The sequence below is a fragment of the Anguilla anguilla genome, chromosome 7 (genome assembly GCF_013347855.1).
Source record: "Anguilla anguilla isolate fAngAng1 chromosome 7, fAngAng1.pri, whole genome shotgun sequence".
NCBI classification, from domain to species: domain Eukaryota; kingdom Metazoa; phylum Chordata; class Actinopteri; order Anguilliformes; family Anguillidae; genus Anguilla; species Anguilla anguilla.
This window is the reverse complement of record NC_049207.1, coordinates 3,729,392-3,751,384: the sequence shown is the minus strand read 5'-3', so window position 1 is coordinate 3,751,384 and position 21,993 is coordinate 3,729,392. Positions and strand designations below refer to the sequence as shown.

General features: G+C 48.4%; 1 protein-coding gene across 2 annotated transcripts; it reads left to right on the top strand.

The window, feature by feature from the left end:
* The first annotated feature begins 11,130 nt into the window (after nt 1-11,130).
* Nucleotides 11,131-21,993, top strand: e2f7 (E2F transcription factor 7). Of its 2 annotated transcripts, none has more exons than XM_035425980.1 (13): nt 11,131-11,341; nt 12,014-12,121; nt 12,523-12,813; nt 13,352-13,517; nt 14,983-15,219; nt 16,700-16,858; nt 17,258-17,392; nt 18,203-18,385; nt 18,648-18,732; nt 19,042-19,462; nt 19,949-20,120; nt 20,234-20,580; nt 20,895-21,993. In XM_035425980.1, the coding sequence occupies exons 2-13, from the start codon at nt 12,023-12,025 to the stop codon at nt 21,042-21,044; spliced, it is 2,445 nt and encodes an 814-aa protein (XP_035281871.1). In that variant the 5' UTR covers nt 11,131-11,341; nt 12,014-12,022; the 3' UTR covers nt 21,045-21,993. The 2 variants fall into 2 exon arrangements, with proteins under 2 accessions (XP_035281871.1, XP_035281870.1); XM_035425979.1 differs by having other exon boundaries at nt 19,946-20,120.

Sequence of the window (21,993 nt, the reverse complement as noted above, 5' to 3'; positions counted from 1 at the left end):
AGCAGACACCCCTGCGTTCTCTTCGGCCTAACGAGCCAATCGACGCCAGGAGGAGAATCGGAATTATTCTCCGTGCACGAGGCTAGACTTATACGAGCCTTCGGAGATTCTGGCATCAGATTGCGAGCGGGATGAGAACACGCGATAGCGCCACCAACAGGAACAAGAGGGGGAAAGTTATCTTTTAATGGTGTATTTCCACACTATGCATCAAGGGCCTGCTCCTATCAACTCCCCTCCATCTTAGCTGGTCCCTGGGGCGTCCAGTCTGGTCCCCGGGGGCACCTCTGGGGGGCAGAACCGAACGCAGCGGCCCTTCCTCCCGCTCGCGAATTCCGGAACATCCCCCGAGGTCCGTTCATTTTTCACAAGGTGGTGGGGGGGGGGCCGCTACCTGAGGCATCTCTATGGCAACCATGCAGGTACAGCAGCAACTGAATGAGGGTGAAGAAAGCGGGGGGCGGGGGGCGGGGGGAGGGAGGGGCACGTAATCGAACTCGAGGCAAAACCTGAGAAAAACATTCTTAAAGAGCAGCCGTGCAGTGATGTATGGGGCACCCAGCGGTCACGTCACAGCAAGAGGAGTTCCCAGCATGCCAAGCTTAGCGCTAACTTTGCTCCCCCCCCCTCCGCCATGCTGTGTTAGGGGCATTTTTCAGAAATACACGCAGTCATGGGCTCCGGTGATCAGAAGGCACAGATAAGGCCCCCGCTGTGCCCAGGAGATTTGCCCCCCTTCCGACCCCCCCACCCCCAGAAAGGGGGTCCCAGCAGGAGTTCTGTGGTCACCTTGGAATACCAGATAACTACCGTTTAACACACCCTCATGAGGCGCTGAACTGAGCGTGGAGCTGCGGTACCTGAGGGTCACGGGTTCAAATCCCAGACGGGGACCTGGATTCCCCATGCGGCAAGATCCTTTGCCTCACACGTTTCAGTACAAATACAGCCACTTAAACGGGCGAGATCCTTAAGGCCCAACACTAAGATCTGTCAAGCCAAACAAACGTTAATGTCATGCCACAACCCACACCACTGCTTTTATTAGCATTCTACACTGTAGGTTAGGGGAGGAAAATGCACGTGGTCCAGTCTTTATTCTGCATTACCACGTCATTACTGACCTTATTGGAAAACACCGCTCCGCGATTAACTCAGCTTCCACACTCAGAGTCAACACAGATCAAGATGTCCAGGAGAAGTGGAAGACGGGCTGAAATGATGGCCTGCCAATAGGGTAATTGCTGAGCTGGGTCAAATAGACGCCACTTCACGGTTAAATCCGTTGACCTTTAAGAAACTGCCTCACGGACTGGCTGTGTGATTCCAGGGAAAGGAGAAGCATCGTTGGGGGATTATATGGCTCAAATTTTTAGTGTCATTCCAGTCATTGCCTCACACAAAAGAAGGCCAATAACTGGCCGTGTCGTTTAACACGTTTGATTTAATGCAAAGCACTAAAACAAAAGGGTATTGTGCGGAAAGTAATTCATATCTGACTGAGTTTGCCCAGATTGAAGCATGTCATAAATGAAAAAAAAAAAATGAAAAAAAAAAACACATTTTCATAAAGATGGAATGATCTTTTATATAAAGCTTGCTCATAAGAATTCAAAATGCTACAGCTCACTGGGGCATTTTTCATTCCAGCACCAAATTACTGTGCCGTGGCTGAGCAAGCAAATGAGTCACGCCAGATACTGGTGAGTGGCCGTGCATGAGGGCCAAGAGAGCCATCTAGTGGCCGGTATAATTACTGCATGCAAGTACAGTCTCTTAAAAGTCCAAGGGAATAGGCACACAGTCAGTGAAAACTCAACATGGAGCTCAGCCAGCCAGCTCTGTCCCAAAACCCGAACCAAACTAGAGCCTTCTCTCCATTTCCCAGTGGATTTCCTCCCATAACGAACTGACAGAAGGCACAACTGTGGCTTTGTCTTTAAAACTATTGGTCGTCTTTTCATTTAACCGTGAACTTCAAAATGTCACCGTCATCCATGTTTGCAAAACACAATTTACAAAACCTAATTAATTTTTTTTCTGGTTATAGGTCTTTTATTTTTTTTTCACACCTTGAAAATACTGTACCAGGAAAAAATTAATAAGAGTCTCCAGTGACCATCATTTGCAATTCTGTTTCCATGGTACTAATGCAAATGCATATTACTAAATCCACATTAGCGTTTTTATTAAATATTCAGCTTAACTTGGCTGAATCTCCAAACATGTCCCTCCGGGCAATACAGTGTAGTGGTGCTTCCGCTTTTGGGTTAAAGTACTCTGACTATAATAAGTCTTCCCCTGAAGCTCACTTCTGTGGCTGTTGTAATGGGGATGAAGGCCAATTGCAGGATTTTTTTTTTTCTGAATGAATGAAATGGTGCATTTTATTGATTTATAAAAAAACAAGAATGGCAGATAAAATAATTGAGCCTGGACCAGACCTGACTCTTTGTCTGAATATAACCCCGCCCCCAGGCAGAACTCAGCCTGTCTTCAGGTGCAGCTAGGGTTCCAGACAGACAGCCAGGACTCTGTAACAGACTGGGCCTAACTGCAGCTGCATGACGTCATCAGGCCCAGAGCCAACGGGAAACACCACAGACAACCACAATAGCACACCACAGCTTACAGCAGATCACCACATTCTGCTGGATTATGGGTAATAGCAGGAATACACTGACTAAAGGGTGAAAGAGATATCTTTAAAAAAACACAGAGAAGACACAGAGAATGGGCTCTGCGCTCTACACATTACTACCTGTGCACACGGTGAGCGAACGAGTCCTCTCACCGGTAAGCCCTCCTGATCCCCTTTGTGACTTTCAGTAATTACGAATTAGCATTTGGATATATGCTATGTTTCCATAGAAATGTCCACTGTGAAAGCTTTCGGTTGACAGAGGGATACATTCATATTTAAGCCGGGAAGGAGACATTATCTACACACCCACAGACCGATGGATTTTTAGAGAAGAATAATGTATGAACATAATTAGTTGTGCATTTCTATGCAGCCCCTGATACACCCATTGTTCACTTTATAAAAAATACGTAGGCAGCAGGCGGTGACTCAGGTAAACAACTGAAAAAAAAAAAAAAAACAGAGAGGAGAATCGCAGTGTACAAGCCTCTCAGCAGGGGGAGGTACAGCAGCATCTGCCCGTCATCACTGGCCCCTTCAGTCCACTGGTTCCCAACCCTGTTCCTGGAGATCGACCATCCTGTAGGTTTTCATTTCACCGTAAAATAGCACACCTGATTCTACTGATTAGCAGCTCAACAAAGATCTCTAACTGTCGAATGAGGTGTGCTTTGTTAGGACAGGACTGAAAGCATACTCCAGAAGCAGTGCTATTTGTTAATATTCTGTGGGTACGTCCCACTGGGTAACGGGTCAGGAGAGCTGAACTGGCGAAGCTGGCTGACTTTCGGAGTTCAGAGACCCTGCAGGGGAAAGCTGTGCCTCTCCCTCAGCAGGCTGAGGCCTCCCCCTTCAGGCCCGGGTCTATCTCGCAATCTGTTCAGCGTGTGATTCCTGACCCCCCCCCCCCCCCCCGACAAACAACACGCCCCCTCTGCCCCCCCCCCCCCCACCCCCCACCCGCCGCTGCAGACAGCCTCCGCGGCAGTTTATCTGGACCTGGGGGTCAGCGCAACCCCACAATCCCGCCAACTCCTCGCCCGGGAGACCGCCACACCTCCCCCCCACCTCGCCCCCCTACCCCCCCCACCTCACCTCCCCCCCCATCCGCCCCCCTCCCCCCCCCACCTGCCCCCCACCTCGCCCCCCCAATGACCCGCGCAGCAGCGATCCGCCCCACCTGCCCCAGGCTCCTCCAGAGGGAGCACGCGGCAGAGTCACGCTTTGGACCTGTGGGGGCAGATTCTCCAGCCACGTTTCTCTCCCCCCCCCCCCCGTGACGGGAGAACGGAGCGCGCGACGGCCACATTAATAAATCAAATCTGCGGCTTGGCCAAGGCCCCGGGATCGTTAGAACTGCTGCTCCTTCTGCAGCTGCAGCTGGCGGAGACCGCGGCTGCACTTAATACGCACTCTGAGCAGTCGCGGGAGAAAATTAAAACCAAGGGAAAGAGTTTGGGGAGACATAAACAAACACTCGTGCAGTTCTCTCCTTTGAAAATTTTAAAGCCGTATGAAACATCCATTTCCTTAATGACATTCTGCATGAACATGAAGAGAAGGAGGGTAAAAGACGATGTTTGGACGTTCCTACGTCTTCCTCAGCTCTGACCAGGGAGGAAAGGGGAAGGGGAACAAATAACACGATATTCATGACAAACAACACAGCAAAGCACAGTCATACTTTGTCTTAGGGCCATTATGTCTGTAGCACTAGAAAATTGCAGTTCTTCCAAACAACTGAATAACTGTCTGACATCATAACTTTAATGCGTATATAATCTCCTGGAGCTTGAAGGCAAAAAGCAGTACTTATAAAGGTCCAAATTTTCTGTGAAAAATTAGTGAACATGTCATGCTTGACAGCGTGAACAAATGGTAGAGAGAGTGAGAGCGAGAGAGAGAGAGAGAGAGAGTTCTTTTAGAGAATACCATTGAGAGTTTCAAAAGCAAGTTTTTACTTGCTTTTTGAAACACCAGATGGCATAGCCCCAAAATCCCAATTACTGACTTTTAACCCAAATGCTCCCCCCTCTTATACTGCTGGCCGGTTTAGCATTCAGAAGATAAAGCTTAAATGAATGGGAGAGGCAGCCTTTTTTTCATTAGGCCCCAAAGTTGGGAAACGTGGATTACTCTCTCAGAATCAGATATGCTGCATCTGTTGACTTCTAGAGCTGCACAGTTCCAATGATAGCTGTATGAATGTCTTTCTTCCAGAGATCGGCCAGCTGAAATTTTAGTGGTGACGACCTTTTCTTCGTCCTTTGACAGAAGAGCAAAACGGTGGCAAAAGGTCACATTGAAAAGTAATTCTCCATTGATACAAAAAAATATTAAACTCCACCGTTGCCGTGCAAGGACCTGCAGCCAGATTAAGGAAGCTCCGTTTCGATAGCATGTTGACATATGAGCGGATATTATTAACCGCAAAGCATGCTATGGCTCCCATTAGTTCATAAGTGTTCTGCAGATACTAATGCAGCACTTTCCCGTGACAAAATGATAAAATACAGTGCTGATATGCAGTGCGCTCCAGGAAATGATTTAAACTCCAGCAATTAGAACTGCATTGTGGGGAGGACAAAAACGGACTGAAAATGGGGAACGCTTCAGCAGAACCTATGGAAGGCTAGATTAGGATATCTCTCCTAAATTATCCCCCCGTCGAAGTTATATTTTCGATTATTTTCAAAGAAAGAGCGAATGGCCCTGCACCTTATAATAATATATAGTATTATAATAATGTAATATCTCCTCACTCACTCACTTGCATGGCGGAAGCTAAGCATGTGGGGTTTAGGTTATTATGTGGATGTGAAACCTGTGAGGTTTGTACTGGTCGGCCAGTAGGGGGCAGTCTTCCCTCAGTGCTGTGACAGAACACTGCTGTAGGAACTGCTGACCTTCAGAAAAGATGTTAAACTTAGGCCCTGACTTAAGACAGTCATTGAAAACCCCGTGTTATTCACTGTAGAGTAGGGCATTCCCAGGTCTCCTGGCAGAATCTCCAAACTGCCTGTTTCACAACCTGGCCACCAAATCAACCAAACACAATGAAGAAGTGCTCAAATCATCTATAACTTCACTTTTAGCATAATAAACTATGCTGTCAATCTCATTCAACACCCACCCACACCGACCTCCTCCAACAGGAAGGAAACAAACAGAACAGGTCCCTGTATGGCATGACCAGATACGTTAGTCTGTATCTACAACATAAATAACTGTCAAGCGTTTCAGTCACCCGTCTCTGACAGAATACCCAAACGCTTTTCAATGCCAGTGAGGTCGTGATAAACGCGTGACACGCAATAAAAAGGGCGCTTGGCATCTTTAAGTTCACAGGGAAAACTTTTTTTTTTCCCGGGAGTAAATCGGTCATGAAATAGACTGCAGGCTCTATGAGCCGTTTCATCGAAGGCCTCAGATCCAGCGTTAGCCTTACAGCGTGCTGAGTAGCAGTCGCTATCGAGTGAGTGCGGATCACTGATGTTCACCTCAGAACAGAAACTCACTGCAGTCTTTGTTGTCTTGCTGTGCTCTCTGTGTTTGCAAAAGGCAAAAGGAAAAAAAACAAATTGGTTTTGAGTAAAAAAGTGGTGGATGAGCCCTGGTTTACACCAGGGATAGAACTTTAAGGCCCTGGTTTCTATCACACAGATATGATTATGGGCAACAGAGTTTTGACTCCCAGATGAGATTACATCACAGCAGCCCAATCTGTGGCCAATCAAAAGGTCAAATTCCACAGGTCACGGGGTTGCGAGCCAATGGGACGGAAGGGGCTTGGGTAATGCCACTATCGCTCTGTGCTTTAGAAAGACAGGTCTCAGAAAGTAACATACTAAACAGAAGCATCCCCTACTTATGTGAATGTTTCAGTTGTGCACATTCAGGTAGATTCACCCATAGGCAAACAACTCATTTATTTATGAAACATCCCTTTATCAAAAGCATACATAAATATAATAACCAGCTTACAGAGACTGGTTTTCATAAAAAAATGTGCCACGTCGCTCACGTCAAAATGCTTATCAGTACATGCTATATGAAGAGCTTCCATATATCACATATCCCATTGCTCAAAAATAAACTAATTTACACTTAGCTGGCCACAGTGAATCTTCGGATACATTTAACATCAGTCTGTGTTAATAAAAACAAAATGGTACGAACATGTATGTCGAACGCTAGGTCAATTTGATTAAAAATGATGTAACTCGGATATTAGCATCAGTTAAATATAGTACAAGGTGAAATCCACACGCTCAGTTATGAATAAATATAACTGATCATGATTTAATCTCGTGATTAACCTTTTCACTTCTCTCGTAACCGCGTGAATGTAAGACATTTGCGAGGCTGAGTGCGGGGGTACTGCAGCTCACACGCACGCAGAGATATGCAAACAGGATGACAAGTGTCCCCACTCCCACAAGCCAAATTATTCTGTACTCTCAAGGCAATCCTCCACTGAATCAAAATGAAAGCCCACTTCAGCTTTTCTCAGAGTGTTAACAAGGCATTTGCACTGTCACAGAGAGCTTTAGCAGTCCAGGCTAGACAGTCGCTCTCGCTGATAAAACGATTCTTCTATCTATAAAAAGGACTGCCTGTGTGTATGCCCAGCTAGAGCCAGATTTGATGGCGACAGGCACAGACTAGTTTTCACTATACGTACCACACAAACACATGATGAATGGTGTTCCACATGTATTTTTGGTTAGGATTATATATATATAAACATCCAGTGGCCTCCAAAATGATGATCATCCTCCTTAAAGATGAGGAACAAATCCTGAATAAAATAAATACAGTATAGGTAATAGAAATTATTTGTATGCTCAAAAATGGGGAAATTATCTTAATCTATGATTCAGTTGCACAGAAAATATTTCTTTTTTTGATACTGAGATCAGTCAGTATTTGGTATGCACAAGGATGGGTGCTTCTAGAACAGGTGCTAATGTAGCTTAATGGTTTGGGATCGGGGCCTGAAGCTCTAAGGTTGTAGGTTTCATTCCCTTGTGGGGTCTGTACCCTTGAGCAAGGCACTTAAATCTGAACTGTAAAAATAAAAAGCCAACTGTCAAAAGCCAACAGTATTTGGCGTCAGTGAAAATCCAACTGTATAACCAGGTTGTAGGTTTAAAAAAAGAAATGTTGCGGTGCCTCACTAACCAGCAAAAACTATTTGTTTTTGAAGTTAGAGATGATTTTACCAGCCTTCTTTCTTTTGATTTTTTTCCCCCGCTAATTTCACACTCTGTGCTGAGACAGCGGAAAACAGTCGGAAGACAGACTCACACATGAATCAGCGGGGATTACCCATCCCCGGCCTTAATGTCTCCTCAGCCTGAACTGGCTTCGGCTGACTGGTGCGAGCGGGGGGAGAAATTCATCCAGTCTCGACTTGCCTCTCTCCACGCTGAAAACGGCCGCTAGCTCGCTCGTCCTGTCTGTCGGCGCGGAGGACAATGAGGGAAGCGTCGTGTCCCTTTGTGTCAGGGTGACGGATTACCCAGCAGCCCCCGTTCACCCCGAGCCACACTGAGTCAATAAAGCCTTTTAACACGTGACTGGGCCCCTCCCAAACCCTAAACACTGTATCCATGCCACCTCTGAGAGAAGCCTGGGATGCACTGCAGCACAACAGTAGCTAGCAAAAAAATGCTAACGAAAACATAGATTTTGGCCTTATGAGGAGCATATACTTGGGGAAGATTTATATGTCTGAGCTGATGGCCTGACTGTGGTGTGTTAGTTACACAGAATCATGTGAGAACAGCACAGGTTGAATTCAAGCCAAACATCTGTGCGTGTGTGTGCGCGTGTGGTATGTTGGTCAATGCAAACTTTACAGGTAGCCATCGACTGGAAATCTATAATCTATTAATGACTGTATGCACATGCAACATCAGTGAAATACACACTAAATATCAGGTTGCATAAATAAAGAGTACAGTGCCTTTTAATGAATGTTCATAATGACACACTGAGGTACTGTACTCATTGACTTGACTTGCGGCAGATGGCAGTGTCAACGTTCCTGTAAAAACACTGTGTTTACCCCTGAGTTTACCTTTGCAGATTGTCTGCTGTGGGCAGCTGCTGCGGTTTTCGGAAAAGCTGTTTGAATTGCGGGTTCACTGACGCGCCAATGTTTGGCCCATCTGTGTCACCATGGAAACATGGAAGCCAAGAGTCACCGAGGGACTGGATCCATAGCCAGGGACAAGCCTCGCAGCCAGCATCGTCTCTCCCTCTCCGCCTTCCAATCAGCTCTTACTGAAGAATCGTGATTCCAGCTTACAGTCGTGGTGTGAATCCACACAAATCCAAAACAGCATCACTGTTAATGAATGTACTAATCCCTTACGAAATGTGAAATTCAGATTTTCACGTGAATTTAACACAAACTGACTTCTTACAAAAATATGGACTACAGTTTTCACGATAAAACAAAACATGATTTGAAATGGCACAGGTTTCCTTTTGCGGCACGCATGTGGGATTATATCTGTAGTTCACAAGTGTACTCTTCACATGTTGGGTTTTTTCATGTGGTTTTCACACACGTGGTTTTTCAAAGTGATTTTTTTTTCGTAAGGGACATATCATATGAACCAAGATATTACATGAAAGTTTTAAGACAGACTAACCTGAGCATACAGTTGCCTTATTTTTGCAGTTATGGCTATTGAGACAGTGATAGTGCACATAGTGATAGTGTTTATACTACGGCCAATTCCATACTGTTTAACTCGTAGTGGATTAATCCCACCGCAGTCCGTCTTTGGCCAGGTTTTCCTACATCCTTCCTACGAGGGGCGGGCTTGACATCTGAGAACGACACTGTCCCCCAAACTAGTACAGCTAACATTAGGACACGCTGTCACCCGCCGAACATCCACGGAGAACTGCTGCAAAAGGAATCAAACCGTTGAGAGTGAATTTAGGGAGTGAATTTAAACGGAACGTTCTCATTTCGCACGTTCCGTTTAGGCTACTTGACAGGAAGTTCACCCACTAAACGATTTGCCACGTTTTGCAACATTCCCCAGTGAGCGCATAAACGAACTAGGATAGCTCAATTTAGCCCTAATTTGGCAAATGTTTTACCCAGATATACCCTGGCTATGTTCTAGGCGTCTAAAAAAACATTAACATTTAAACTAAATCTAGCCGGCTTTTCACCCGAACGTCTAGATTGAATATCGATAGCCTACCATCAATTGCATTGGAACAAGTTTAAATTGTCCACAGACAATTTTCATAAAGGGGATAATAACGGATTCGATTCTCTTTCGCCTCCAACATTCTGGAATCACATATTTCGGCTCAGTCCCGTTTCGGTTTGAATGAAGCCTTTCTCTTTAATAGACTGAACGTTCGAAATGCACCCGAATGAACTGCCTACTGAACAAGACGAAATGTGTATTTATTTCATAGCTTGATGGGGGCGCATTTATCGCGCATCTGTTACGATCAAACTCTGGCAGGAAGAATCAGGTTTCAGGTGCCCATTAAGGGAAAGCCGCCGCTATTGACAGTGAGAAAATTAGTGTTATTCATGCTTTAAATGCAGTTACAACTTGCCCGTGACGTGAAGGCAACTAGTCATTCTACACAAGAAACTGAGTTTAAATTATAATCACTTGAACTGGTCGGGCGATTTGGGGCAGATACAACGCTATAATACATTTAAATATAAAAAGTATTCAAGGACAGACTACCTTTATATTCTAATAATACACGATGAGATTATGTTTGACATTCTTCAATCCTGTCCCCATATTTTAAGTGGGCATATAGTATGTTATAGTAGCAATTAGATATAGCGGATTAGTGCATTCAATTCATCTATAGTAAGAGTCTGCAAAAGTAAAATAGATGTAGCCAATACGTGATGTGAACAACGAAGCATTTATGCTTTGCTCAGCATTAAACGGTACCAAATACATTTGGCGGCAATGTCGCTGCAATAAGATCTATTATGTAACAATAACTATACCCGACCTGGGATAGCCACTGAGGGAGGGGTCCCGGGCTAAACACACCTCAAATTATAGTCTCCTTTTCGCGCGGTGTCAGCGCCAGAAATCGACCGCAGGACTCCTCCATCTGTTTTGCCTCACAGTTAATTAGATTGAACCGCTGTCGTCCGCGGTCTTAACACCTAACAACAAAGCCCAAGTGATTAGCTATATTAATTAAGTAGGTTTCTCGGTGCTGGGCAACGCCACAGCGCTCAAATAATGAGCAGCCAGAGCGGCCACAGGCACTTTCAGGACCGCGCCGACTCCCCCGCCAACACACTTCTGGAGGCGTGGGACTGTTGAGCGTTCATTGGCTAGAACATTACTACGCATTCAGACTTGTAAAGACTGATTGGCTGGATGAACTGAAACGCTTCAGAGCGCCAGAAAACAATCTTTAGCGGGTGTTCTTCTAACTTCTGATCAGTAGTAAAGTAATGCCATTGCATGCATTAGCAGACGGATTGGGACCTGGTAATAAGTTGGCATTTTTTAAAGTTTCTTTTATTCACAGAGAGGAAGAGAGAACATGTTAATTGGAAGAAACGAATAACCTACTACAAACCGTAGATTCTTTAGCTGCCTAACGTTAGTTACTGTACTTGCAATATATAGTTATTGTATCAGAATAGCTAAGAGAAAATAACTAACCAAGGTAAGTGAACTTTCTAACGTTGACTTGCTAGCAAACTGTTATATTTTGTACATCTTGGTTCACATAACTTGCTAATGTGTATACAGTGATCATTGTCTTTTTAGTACAAGAATAGTGGAAGCCTGACTAGAAATAGTTGGATATCCGTGGGCGGCGAGCTAGCTACTATAATTAGCTAACTTAGTTCGCCAAGTAACCTCTCAGCTTGGTTAGCAAACTAGATAGTGCTAGCTAACTTTCACAAATTTTGTCACACTGCAGGAAGTTATTGCTTATCATCAGTAAATTTTAGAATAATTACGTTAGACATGTTTTAATCTACAAGGTGGCTAACTGGCTAGTAATATAGCCTTCCAGCGAACCGTGGGACGTTGCCTTGATTCAGCCAGTTAAGGCGGAGTTTGTACCAAGCGAGTATGGTCTTTGCGCCAAAATCAACTGACCGCAGATATTCGCAGGACTAAAATAATATAGCAGAAGTTCACTATGTGACAGCTAATTAGTTAGCTATGTTCCTATAGTAAAAAAATTGTTGCTAGGTAACCTTTGATCTTGTTTACGTTACTTTATTTTCGTATTTATTTGTTAGCTCGTACCTTTTAACATAATGCAGCATCTACGCTACGAGTCTTGGTTGATATTTTTATGCTTAATTAAAATGTATTTTTGTAGGTATTATAGATGGACACTGAATGTTTAACTTTACGGGATCTCAAGAGTGTAACGTCAAGAAAGAGTACAAGGGACATGGATGACGAGGAGGGAAGTACTGATCAGAAGGTGAGCATTTCAACTAGCTAATACAATGAATGGGCTAGTTGGCTAATGTACTGGTCCTGAATATACAAGTATTAGAACGTGGATGTGCCTGACAACTGAAGGTTAAGTTTAAATCATTCAAAAAAATATGCAACTTGTCTGATTTCCATTCTTAAAAGAACCTTTTGCCAGTATGTGTATTTTCAGTGTACTGGCTGTGACTCCAGTAGTATTTTGGGTGTGATCGGTGTATATTTTTATATTTAGGTGTCGTGTGTCATTTAGTAGGTGGACTCAGAGGATGTGGGCATTCGATAACTTCGTCAGCTTTGAAAATGCAGCAGTTTTTTTTCACTGTAATGGCGTGCATCAGTATGTGCAGCTCAGAGTAACAGCCCCCCCCCCCCATTACGCCATTACAGGAGAACATCTGTGCGGAGCGCTGGAAGGTGACACCGCACAAGAGTGACCCGGGCTCGGCGGCACTGGGCGGCAGGAAGGGCCTGACCCCGGAGCGGGCCAACGTCACCCCCGTCAAGCCCCCGGACCGGGCCCTGCCCGAGCCCTGGACCCCCACCACCAACCTGAAGGTGCTGTTCAGCGCCATCAGCCCCGACATCCGGGACCGCGAGATGAAGAAAATCCTGTTCCGGCCCATTGAGAACGGGTGCGAGGAAGAGGAGGAGGCGGTGACGCCGGAGGACCCGGGACAGGTACTACGCAGTGCCGTCTCTGACGGGACACGGTTTTCGCGGGATTGCACTAAGCCCTGTAAAAGTAAAAGTATCCCAATTCGTAGATCCTGAATTATTTTTCCAGTTAGCAACCATCAGAATTCAACGTCCATTTTAGTTTCTTCATCCCACACTCTACGTATAAACATCCAGCTGCCGTGAATGGCAGATCTAAAGTTGTTTAATGTGTTTGTTCATTTGATACATCGGGGGGGTGTTCAACCGGTTTTGATCCAGGGACCCCCACCCAGGCTCCTGGGGACCCCCATCATAAGTTAAAAAAATTAAATAAATTGCAAATTGACGTATAGTAATTGCATATCAAGTCTGGCCAGGGACCCCCTATACAGTACCATTCAAAGACCCGCAGGGGTCCATGGAGCCCCTGTTGAAAACCCAGAGAATACCTGAATGATTTATGGTGCGTTTGATCAGACTGGTGACAGCCGTCCCATCAGCGGTGCAGTCTGTTCCCCGTTCCTGTCGGTTGACGGTTTTCGACGTGTCTCTGCCTCAGTTCGACGTGGCGGACGACGGCGTGGACGAGTTCGAGAAGCAGAAAGGAAGCAGGAAGCAGAAGAGCCTGGGCCTGCTGTGCCAGAAGTTCCTCTCGCTCTACCCAGACTACCCGGCGGCGTCCGAGATGACCAGCATCTCCCTGGACGAGGTGGCCTCCAGCCTGGGTAAGATCCGGGGGGACGGGCTGATCCTCCTCCTGGAGGAACACTGAATCCTGCTGGCCTCTGTCAGACATGAATGCAAGCCTTCGCTTTCACCCTTTATTTTTAAGCCAAAGCAACCTTGTTATATGACAACGTTTCCATCAGAATGGCTCTTAACTTCTTGGGATTCATTTTGCACAGTAAGAGGTAGTTTTCTGGGCACAAATAATGAGTGTACATGTTCATGTAATACTTGCCATTCTCCCAGCATACCTTTAGAATAACTCAGTGCTAACTCATGTTTAGCATAGTTCACATTAGTCTTACTTATGTGAATCATTTCATCTTGTCTTTCCAGATTTCAGTTGTTTTCTGATTGATAATTAAGATGTTTTGGGCTAAAGTTGCTGCTCTTTGAAACGGTCTTCATAACGTAAAGCCTGAGCCTCATCCGTTTTCTAATTTTAAAGCGGGGCGTCTGTAATCGAATGGATCGCACCAACAGTAATGCATTTTAGCTTTATGAGCTCCTCTTCACCAGCCATTAGGGCTTGGAAGGTTGCTATGGATACCCCAGTTTGCCTGCCTGAAAGGACAAATGGATCTGTTGTGTGGCTGCTGCTTTGAGCTTCTTCTGTCACCTTCCTGACATACGAGTATCACTGTACTGTAAAGTCACAGGACCCTGAGCAAACCTTGAAGCCATACTAGGCTCATTTAAAAAATATTAATTCATTCTAATACACTTACTAGTATGTACTTGCTGCTGCTAGTTTTGCAACGTGAGGGGAGATCACTGCCTGTCTTTTAGTCTTGGTAATATCGGCTTAATTAAGCATTTACTCTTGGGATATTTACGACTCGGGATATTTCTGGAGTTTCAGTGCCGTTTAGGCTGCTGATGGAGTCTTGTTGGCAAAGGCTTCTCGACCGCACTACTGTCGAACCACAAAAATTTGACCTTTGGTTTTATGAAAAGATACACTCAGGAATAAAAGCATGCAGTGTTAATATTTGAGTCCTCTCTCTCTCTCTCTCTCTCTGTGTCCTCCCCCCGTCTCTCTCCCTCCCCCTCTCTCTCTCTCTGTGTCCTCCCCCCGTCTCTCCCTCCCCCTCTCTCTCTCTCTGTGTCCTCCCCCCGTCTCTCTCCCTCCCCCTCTCTCTCTCTCTGTGTCCTCCCCCCGTCTCTCTCTCTCTCTCTCTCTCTCTCTCTCTCTCTCTGTCCTCCCCCCGTCTCTCTCCCTCCCCCTCTCTCTCTCTCTGTGTCCTCCCCCCGTCTCTCTCTCTCTCTCTCTCTCTCTCTCTCTCTCTCTCTCTCTCTGTCCTCCCCCCGTCTCTCTCCCTCCCCCTCTCTCTCTCTCTGTGTCCTCCCCCGTCTCTCTCTCTCTCTCTCTCTCTCTCTCTCTCTGTCCTCCCCCGTCTCTCTCACTCTCTCTCCCTCCCCCTCTCTCCCCCCCCCCCCCCCCCCCCCTGCTGTGCGCTGCAGGCGTGGAGCGGAGGCGGATCTACGACATCGTGAACGTGCTGGAGTCCCTGATGCTGGTGAGCCGCGTGGCGAAGAACCACTACCTGTGGCACGGGCGCAAGCAGCTGCGGCAGACGCTGCGGGGTCTGCAGGGCCTGGGCGCGCAGCAGGGCTACCGGCTGCAGATGGAGCAGCTGCGCGACTGCAAGCGCAGGCCGTCTGCGCAGCCGGCCGAGGAGAGCGCAGACGCGGGCTCCGGTGAGACCTAGCGCCGCCGCGCTTTTTAAAGACAAACTGTCGACCCGCGGGGTTGCGTCTGAAAAATGTTACTGTTAGAGGTATCGGCCACAACACATAAGGTAGCTAATGTTAGGGTAACGATTTAAGACTATATAAGGAAGTATGATGTCTCGCGTTCGTTATTTATTATCTACAGCTCTATAAAACTAAGAAAATGAGGAAGTGAGCTGACATCTTGATTGGCCAGAAGCGGTTTGAGATGCATCAGGTTTTTGCATTCGACATACATGCAAGTTCCTGTGCGTGCACCATCACATCTGAAAGTAATGAAAGTAGCCATTCCGATAAATTCCTGAAATTAGAGTAGGTGCTTGTTCACTTCGCTTTCAAAGTTACAGACGTTTTGGACGTCCAGACCACGCCGTCCCCAAAAGGGTTCGTGTCCCTGAGGAGCTACTGTACCGTGACCGTGACCGCGGCTTCAGGTCACTCTGGGCTTAGTGTTTAGAGAGAAGCGTTAATGTTTAATACGATGGAGCTCGCCGTCTCCTAGTCTGAGGTTTACTGAACACAATTCCTGAGTCCCTCCTGTTGCTATGGTTTCATTGCAAAGCCGTCTATTGCTGAACAGAGTCTACGGGAATCGCAGTACAAGCCTGCCGCTCTTGTTTTTTTGTTTGTTTGTCATGGATTGTTTAGCGTTTGTTGACGAATGCGGCGACTATCTTAGGAAGACAAAGCCAGTTTTCTTCTCCCCAGCCTGTGGATTACACGCGTGCTGCAGACTGGCGTTTTTGGAAATGGTTTGCCACGCAGATTCCCGCCCGTCTGTTTGTAGAGGCTGTGGTTGCCATGGCGCAGGCTGCCACCTTTGTTGCCGTGGCACTTCCTGTGTGAGTGTGCAGGTGGAAGCAGTGGCGACTTGCCCTCGTCCCCCTCCCCCCCCCCCGGATGTCTCGTCCTGGGCCTGTTGGGGAAAAGACACAGTCTGCTATGCCTCCTTGAGAATCTAAACGGCCCATATGGTAAATGGTAAATGGACTGCATTTATATAGCGCTTTTATCCAAAGCGCTTTACAATTGATGCCTCTCATTCGCCAGAGCAGTTAGGGGTTAGGTGTCTTGCTCAAGGACACTTCGACATGCCCAGGGTGGGGTTTGAACCGGCAACTCTCCGACTGCCAGACAATCGGTCTTACCTCCTGAGCTATGTCGCCTCCATATCTAACCGGAGAGTCGTTGGTTCAAAGCCCACGTGCTTCGAGCTGCACAGGGCAGCTGCCTGGCGGTGGCCCAGCAATGAGGAGTTTCCAGAAAACAAAATGGTGGCAGCTCATTTTGAACGGAGGGATTTGTACCTTCAAAAATGAACGTCCCATTAGTAGGAACGGGCCACGGTTTGACATTAACTTACGGGAGAACGAGCATTTCGTGAAGGTGCGGTCTCCTTCGGTCCGGTCCGGTCCGGTCCTGACGGTTGGCGGTCGTTCTCCCCCAGGGGCGGCCAACCGGCGGAAGGAGAAGTCGCTGCGGATCATGAGCCAGAAGTTCGTCATGCTGTTCCTGGTGTCGGAGACGCTGACCGTCACCCTCGACGTCGCCGCCAAAATCCTGATCGAGGAGAGCCAGGACACCGCCAGCCACAGCAAGTACAAAAGTAGGACCGCCCACTTTTCCGTTCATGCGCCGATGGGGGGATATCTGTGGTCAAAAAAGGGGAGGGGCCTGGTGGGTTGTCTGCCTAGATGTTCTAAAACTCGGCAGTTCTTTGATGAATAACGACGCAAACCAGGTTTATCAAACAGATGGTACTTCTTGACCTTTGTCAGGTCATCCGTAGGTTTTGAAGGATTATTACAATGTTACTGAAATATTAAAGAAAGAATAATGTTCATTGTTAGCCGAGGCTGTGGTCGGATTTTCACCCTACAAAATGGCACCTCAGATAATCTGTATGTTCGCGGTTTATAAACTTGCTTCACGATCCCTCGTTGAGCAGCTTCTCTGTGTTTGTCTCGGTTTTCACTCGTGTTCTCACTCTTGCCCTCGTTAACAGCTAAGGTCCGGCGGCTGTACGACATCGCCAATGTGCTGACCAGCCTGGGCCTCATTCAGAAGGTCCACGTCAAGGAGGAGCGGGGGAGGAAGCCGGCCTTCAAGTGGATCGGCCCGGCCGAGTTCCAAACTGGCGGTAAGACCTAAGAGGAGCCTGCTCACCTACCGTCCTGTACCCAACACTGTTCCTCCTGACCTACCGTCCTGTACCCAACCCTGTTCCTCCTGATCTACCATCCTGTACCCAACCCTGTTCCTCCTGATCTACCGTCCTGTACCCAACACTGTTCCTCCTGACCTACCGTCCTGTACCCAACACTGTTCCTCCTGATCTACCATCCTGTACCCAACCCTGTTCCTCCTGATCTGCCGTCCTGTACCCAACACTGTTCCTCCTGACCTACCATCCTGTACCCAACACTGTTCCTCCTGATCTACCATCCTACCTGTAGGTTTTATTTTCAGTCCTTATTTGGCACTCCCGACTCTACTAATTAGCTGCTGAACGAGACCTCTAGCTGTTGAATGAGAGGTGCTTTGTTAGGGTTGGAATGAAAACCTAGTTGGAGTGAAAAGTAGCTGTCTGCTGAGTGCAGATTTGGAAAGTCCAGGGGGTCAGAATGTGAAAGTCCTGCCATGTACTTCTTCCATCCATGAGCTCAGCCCTGCTGATTTCACTAATTAGCTCTATTAGTTCTAGAATTGTGCTAATTAGCAAATCCATGTGATTGGAACAGAATACTGGGGAGGACTTACTTTCTGAACCTTCTCCCCCTCTGGCTGTATCTTCCTACCTAGTTGCTTACGGGCCCAACTAAATTACTAATTCAGCAAAATGTGAATATAAAATGGACTTTGAATTAGCGTAACTGAGATGGTTCTTTGATGCGTTGCTTTTGAGGGCTTTCACAGGGAGCTCATTCGCTGTTCTCGCTGTTATCTGCAGATGATCTGGAGGCTGTGGCAGCAGTTTCACTCCCAGAGTTCCCGGAGGAAGTGCCGTCGGGCGTTTCCTGTGGCGGGAGGCAGAGGCTGGCTCGCCACGCCTCTTTCAACGTGGTGCCCGCGTCCGTCATCGCCCAGCGAAGAGTTAGCTCCGCCCCCAGCAGCCCTCGCAGGGAACTGACAGGTAAGACACGCGCGCACACACACACAGACACACGCACGCATACACACACACACACACACACACACACCCACCCACATACACACACACACGCACACATACACACACATGCACACACACCCACATACACACACACACACACCCACATATACAGACACACACACACACACACTGTCCCCTCCTGGGGTGGCCTGCGATGGGGCTTCCCTCCCCTCTCTGCCCAGCGGTATCAGGATGTGAGCGGCTGTTCTGTGCCTCTCTCCAGGTAAAGTCTCTGAGCCCGTGGATTATTCCAGAAGGACGGGGAGCAGCAGCGCTGTGTGCCGGCTGCAGTTCGGAGACGACGTCGGGTGAGTTCTGACAAAAGAGTTTGGATATAAGTTTCATAACTTAAATTTCCTCAACTGATGGATCTTGGGTTGTGGAAATGTACACACCGCAGAACGAGAAGGGAATACTTTTAATGAAAAAATATCTTATGCTGTAATTGTCTGTAGTAAAGGGGTAATTCATTTGAAAATGACATCTGAACATTTTCCTTGAATGTGCTTGAGTTTTGAATCAGAAATACGGAAAGGAACGCTGATCTTTACCTGTCAGTTTGAGCAGAACCTTACCTGTCATTCAGAACTGAACGTTCTGTCCCGTTGTGATTTCAGAGCTCAGCTGAGTGGGGGGCCAAAGACCGTCGCCCCAAAAAGCCACCCTGTGAGCCCTGTGCTCGCCCCTCTGGCCGTACCCGTCCATCAAGAGGCCCCCTACAGGCCCCACCCCTTGCTCCGCCCCGAAACGCTGCTACCTCGCTTTTACACCGGCACGGCCCAAACCTTCGGCCCCGCCCCTCCCACGACCGCCACCCCGCCCAGGGACGAGCGGGAGCCCCGCCCCCAGCCCCACGCGCCGCTGTACATCCCCAACCTGTCGTCGGCGTCCGTGCTCATGCTGTGTGGCGGCGCCGCGCTCGGCCAGGGTCAGAGGTCACCCGCGTCCAGCGGGGAGGGAATGCTGGGAAAGAGGAAGATGGAGGAGGAGGAGGAAGGACACGGGGTTAAGAGGGACAGGGTGGAGCCTTGTCATCAGGTGAGCTCCAGACACACACACACGCACGCACACATGCGCGCACGCGGGGACAGCTTCGAGGGCGGCTGCTTAACAAGATTTTGGGAACCATGCCAACGTCTATTCGGCCCAACAGGAAGAGCGAATGTCATTTAGCATTCTGCCGTTACCCGTCACGGCTAGGCACAGTTGGTTCCCAAGGTGACCGCTGTGTTCCAAAGAGCTGTGCGGTTTAGACACGCGTACGCTGTCCTTCTGGCACAGGGTCCCGTTGCTTCTCAGTGCTGTAAACCTGCTCTCCGTCACTAGCATAGAGCAGAACCACGGAGGCAGGTCTGCATGTCAAGGTGAGCTGTGATGTATAATATCCCATTACTACGGTAACCGAGGGTCACGTTGAAATCTGCCGAAACAGGAAGTCTGCGTGTTTTTAATCTCCCGCCCAGTTCAGGACTATCCCCTACCCTGCGGTCTACTAAACGAAGCTTCTTTTCTCTCATCCAGAAGAGAGGGGACGGGGACGGTGAGTCCGGGGGTTCCCCAAAGACCTCCAGCCCCGGGACGTTCGCGTACGACGGCTCACGGCACCCCGCGACGCAGCTGCAGGAGGAGGCCCCGCCCAGGCCGCTCAGAGACGCCCCCCCGCCCTCGCACTACCTCTACGTCCCCAACTCCGCAGGTACGACCACAGCCGCCCCCCCCCCCTCTGACACAGAGAGGTGCGCTCCTAAAACCAGCGTAGTTGCGTAGTCGTTTTTTTTCCTCGGTCGTGACGTCGGTCCTGTTTTCCAGGCCTGAACGGTTTGAACTTCCTGCTGTCCCCCGGACACGCCCCCGGCGGGCTGGCCCTGTCCCAGGGGGGCCTGTCGGCTCTCGCCCTCCCCTACGTCCTGGTGCCCGCCGCGGCGCTCTCCGCCTACCCCCTCCTCGCCAGCGGGGTCCCGGGGGCGTGCGGCGGCGGCGACGCCCAGGGCGGCAAGATCAGCTTCGGCGTGCCGGCGCAGTTTGTGGTGGGGGGCGGCTCCTTCGCCGTCTCGGGGGCGGCGGGGTTCGGGGGACCCCACCCGGAGCAGACCGCTCAGACGGACCCCCCGCGGGAGCCCGGCCAGCCTCCCGCGTTCCTCAAAATGGAGCCTCAGGTGAGCTGGGCGTGGAGGCCTAACCCCAGTGCGCGGGTCTGCCAGCAGCTAAACAAGTGATTTTAAGTCTGTTTTAAGTGTATTTTATGGGAAAATTGACATTTCAGGCTCAGTTAAATTCCACTTTATCCAATTTATAGTAAGAATTGTTTGGACGCCAACTTGAATTCTGTGTGTTAATTTTACTCCACGGTCTCCAGCGTCACTGAGCTTCAATACCGTGCATCCGGTTGATATTCGGGACTCCTCCTTTATTGTAGAGTTTACTTCGCCAGTCTCATGCCCCCCTCTCTGTCCGTCCTCTGTGCCCACAGACACCGCTGACCCCGAAGGAAGTCGGCCTCGCCACCTCTCAGGCATTTTTCCAAACGCCGGGGACCCTGAATGCTGCCAGCCCCCCCGCCGCCCGCCGACGGGGCTCCGCCCAAAGGAGGCTGGACGTCGGGCTCCCGCCGGCCAATTAGGAGCCGAGCCGAATGCCGGCGTGCCTCTTCCCAGAAGCTCCGGCTGCTGTTTTTCGACGAGGCCCAGAGAATGTAGTTACAGCCCGATCTCGCTCCTGAATGGGCGTTTGTTGCACCTGAACAGCGTAGTTCGTAGGACAGCCTGGGTCAGCTTCAGCCGTTCCCGGGGGTTTTGCCTTTTTCTAATCAAGTACTATTGCTTCCTACCGCAGCTGCGCTGGCTGATTTCTTGCCGCAGGTGCTATTTTTTTCGTAATTACTGTACATATTTTCTAAGATTTTGGTACGTAACTAAGAAACTCACGGGGGGACACGTTACTGAAGTGTGTTGAGTGGACGCTATGCTGTCTGCAGGGGCCCTTCCAAGTGATCGGTGTTTGTTGCACTGCCCCCTAGTGGAAGATTCCTGCCCTGATGGAGATGAAATGGCTACCTGGGTAATTCTACATTGCCCCTCAATAGAAACATCCCAAAATTATTTATGTGTTTGTTAAACTGTGCAAAGGAGTCGGGGCGGATCGTTTTTAAAAAAATGCTATGTTTTAACGACTTGAAGATGTGATCTCTTCCATCAAATTCGATAGCACTAAGTATTTCTAATGTTTGCATGCGATTTTATGAATGTGTCTTGATAGGTCATACTGTGGCAGTTCAGTGTAATGTATAGGTTATAATAGGAAAATTGCTACTTTCTTATTTTTAAAAAAAGCATGTTTGATCACAGGAAACAGTAAAATATGTACACAAGCAATCTTCCCAGGATGCATTTCACATGGTGCTCTTAATGTTTACACCGGGCGGTGTCGCCCGCTCGCCCCCCCCCCAGTGGTGAGAGAGCGAGTGCGAGCGCTGCTTTAGAGAACTGGAAGAACTCCAGCCGCTGCTGCCTGAAAGAATGAGCAGCATTCGCTGTGAAGCCTGTCGTCTGTGCCTTTAATAGAGAGGGAGA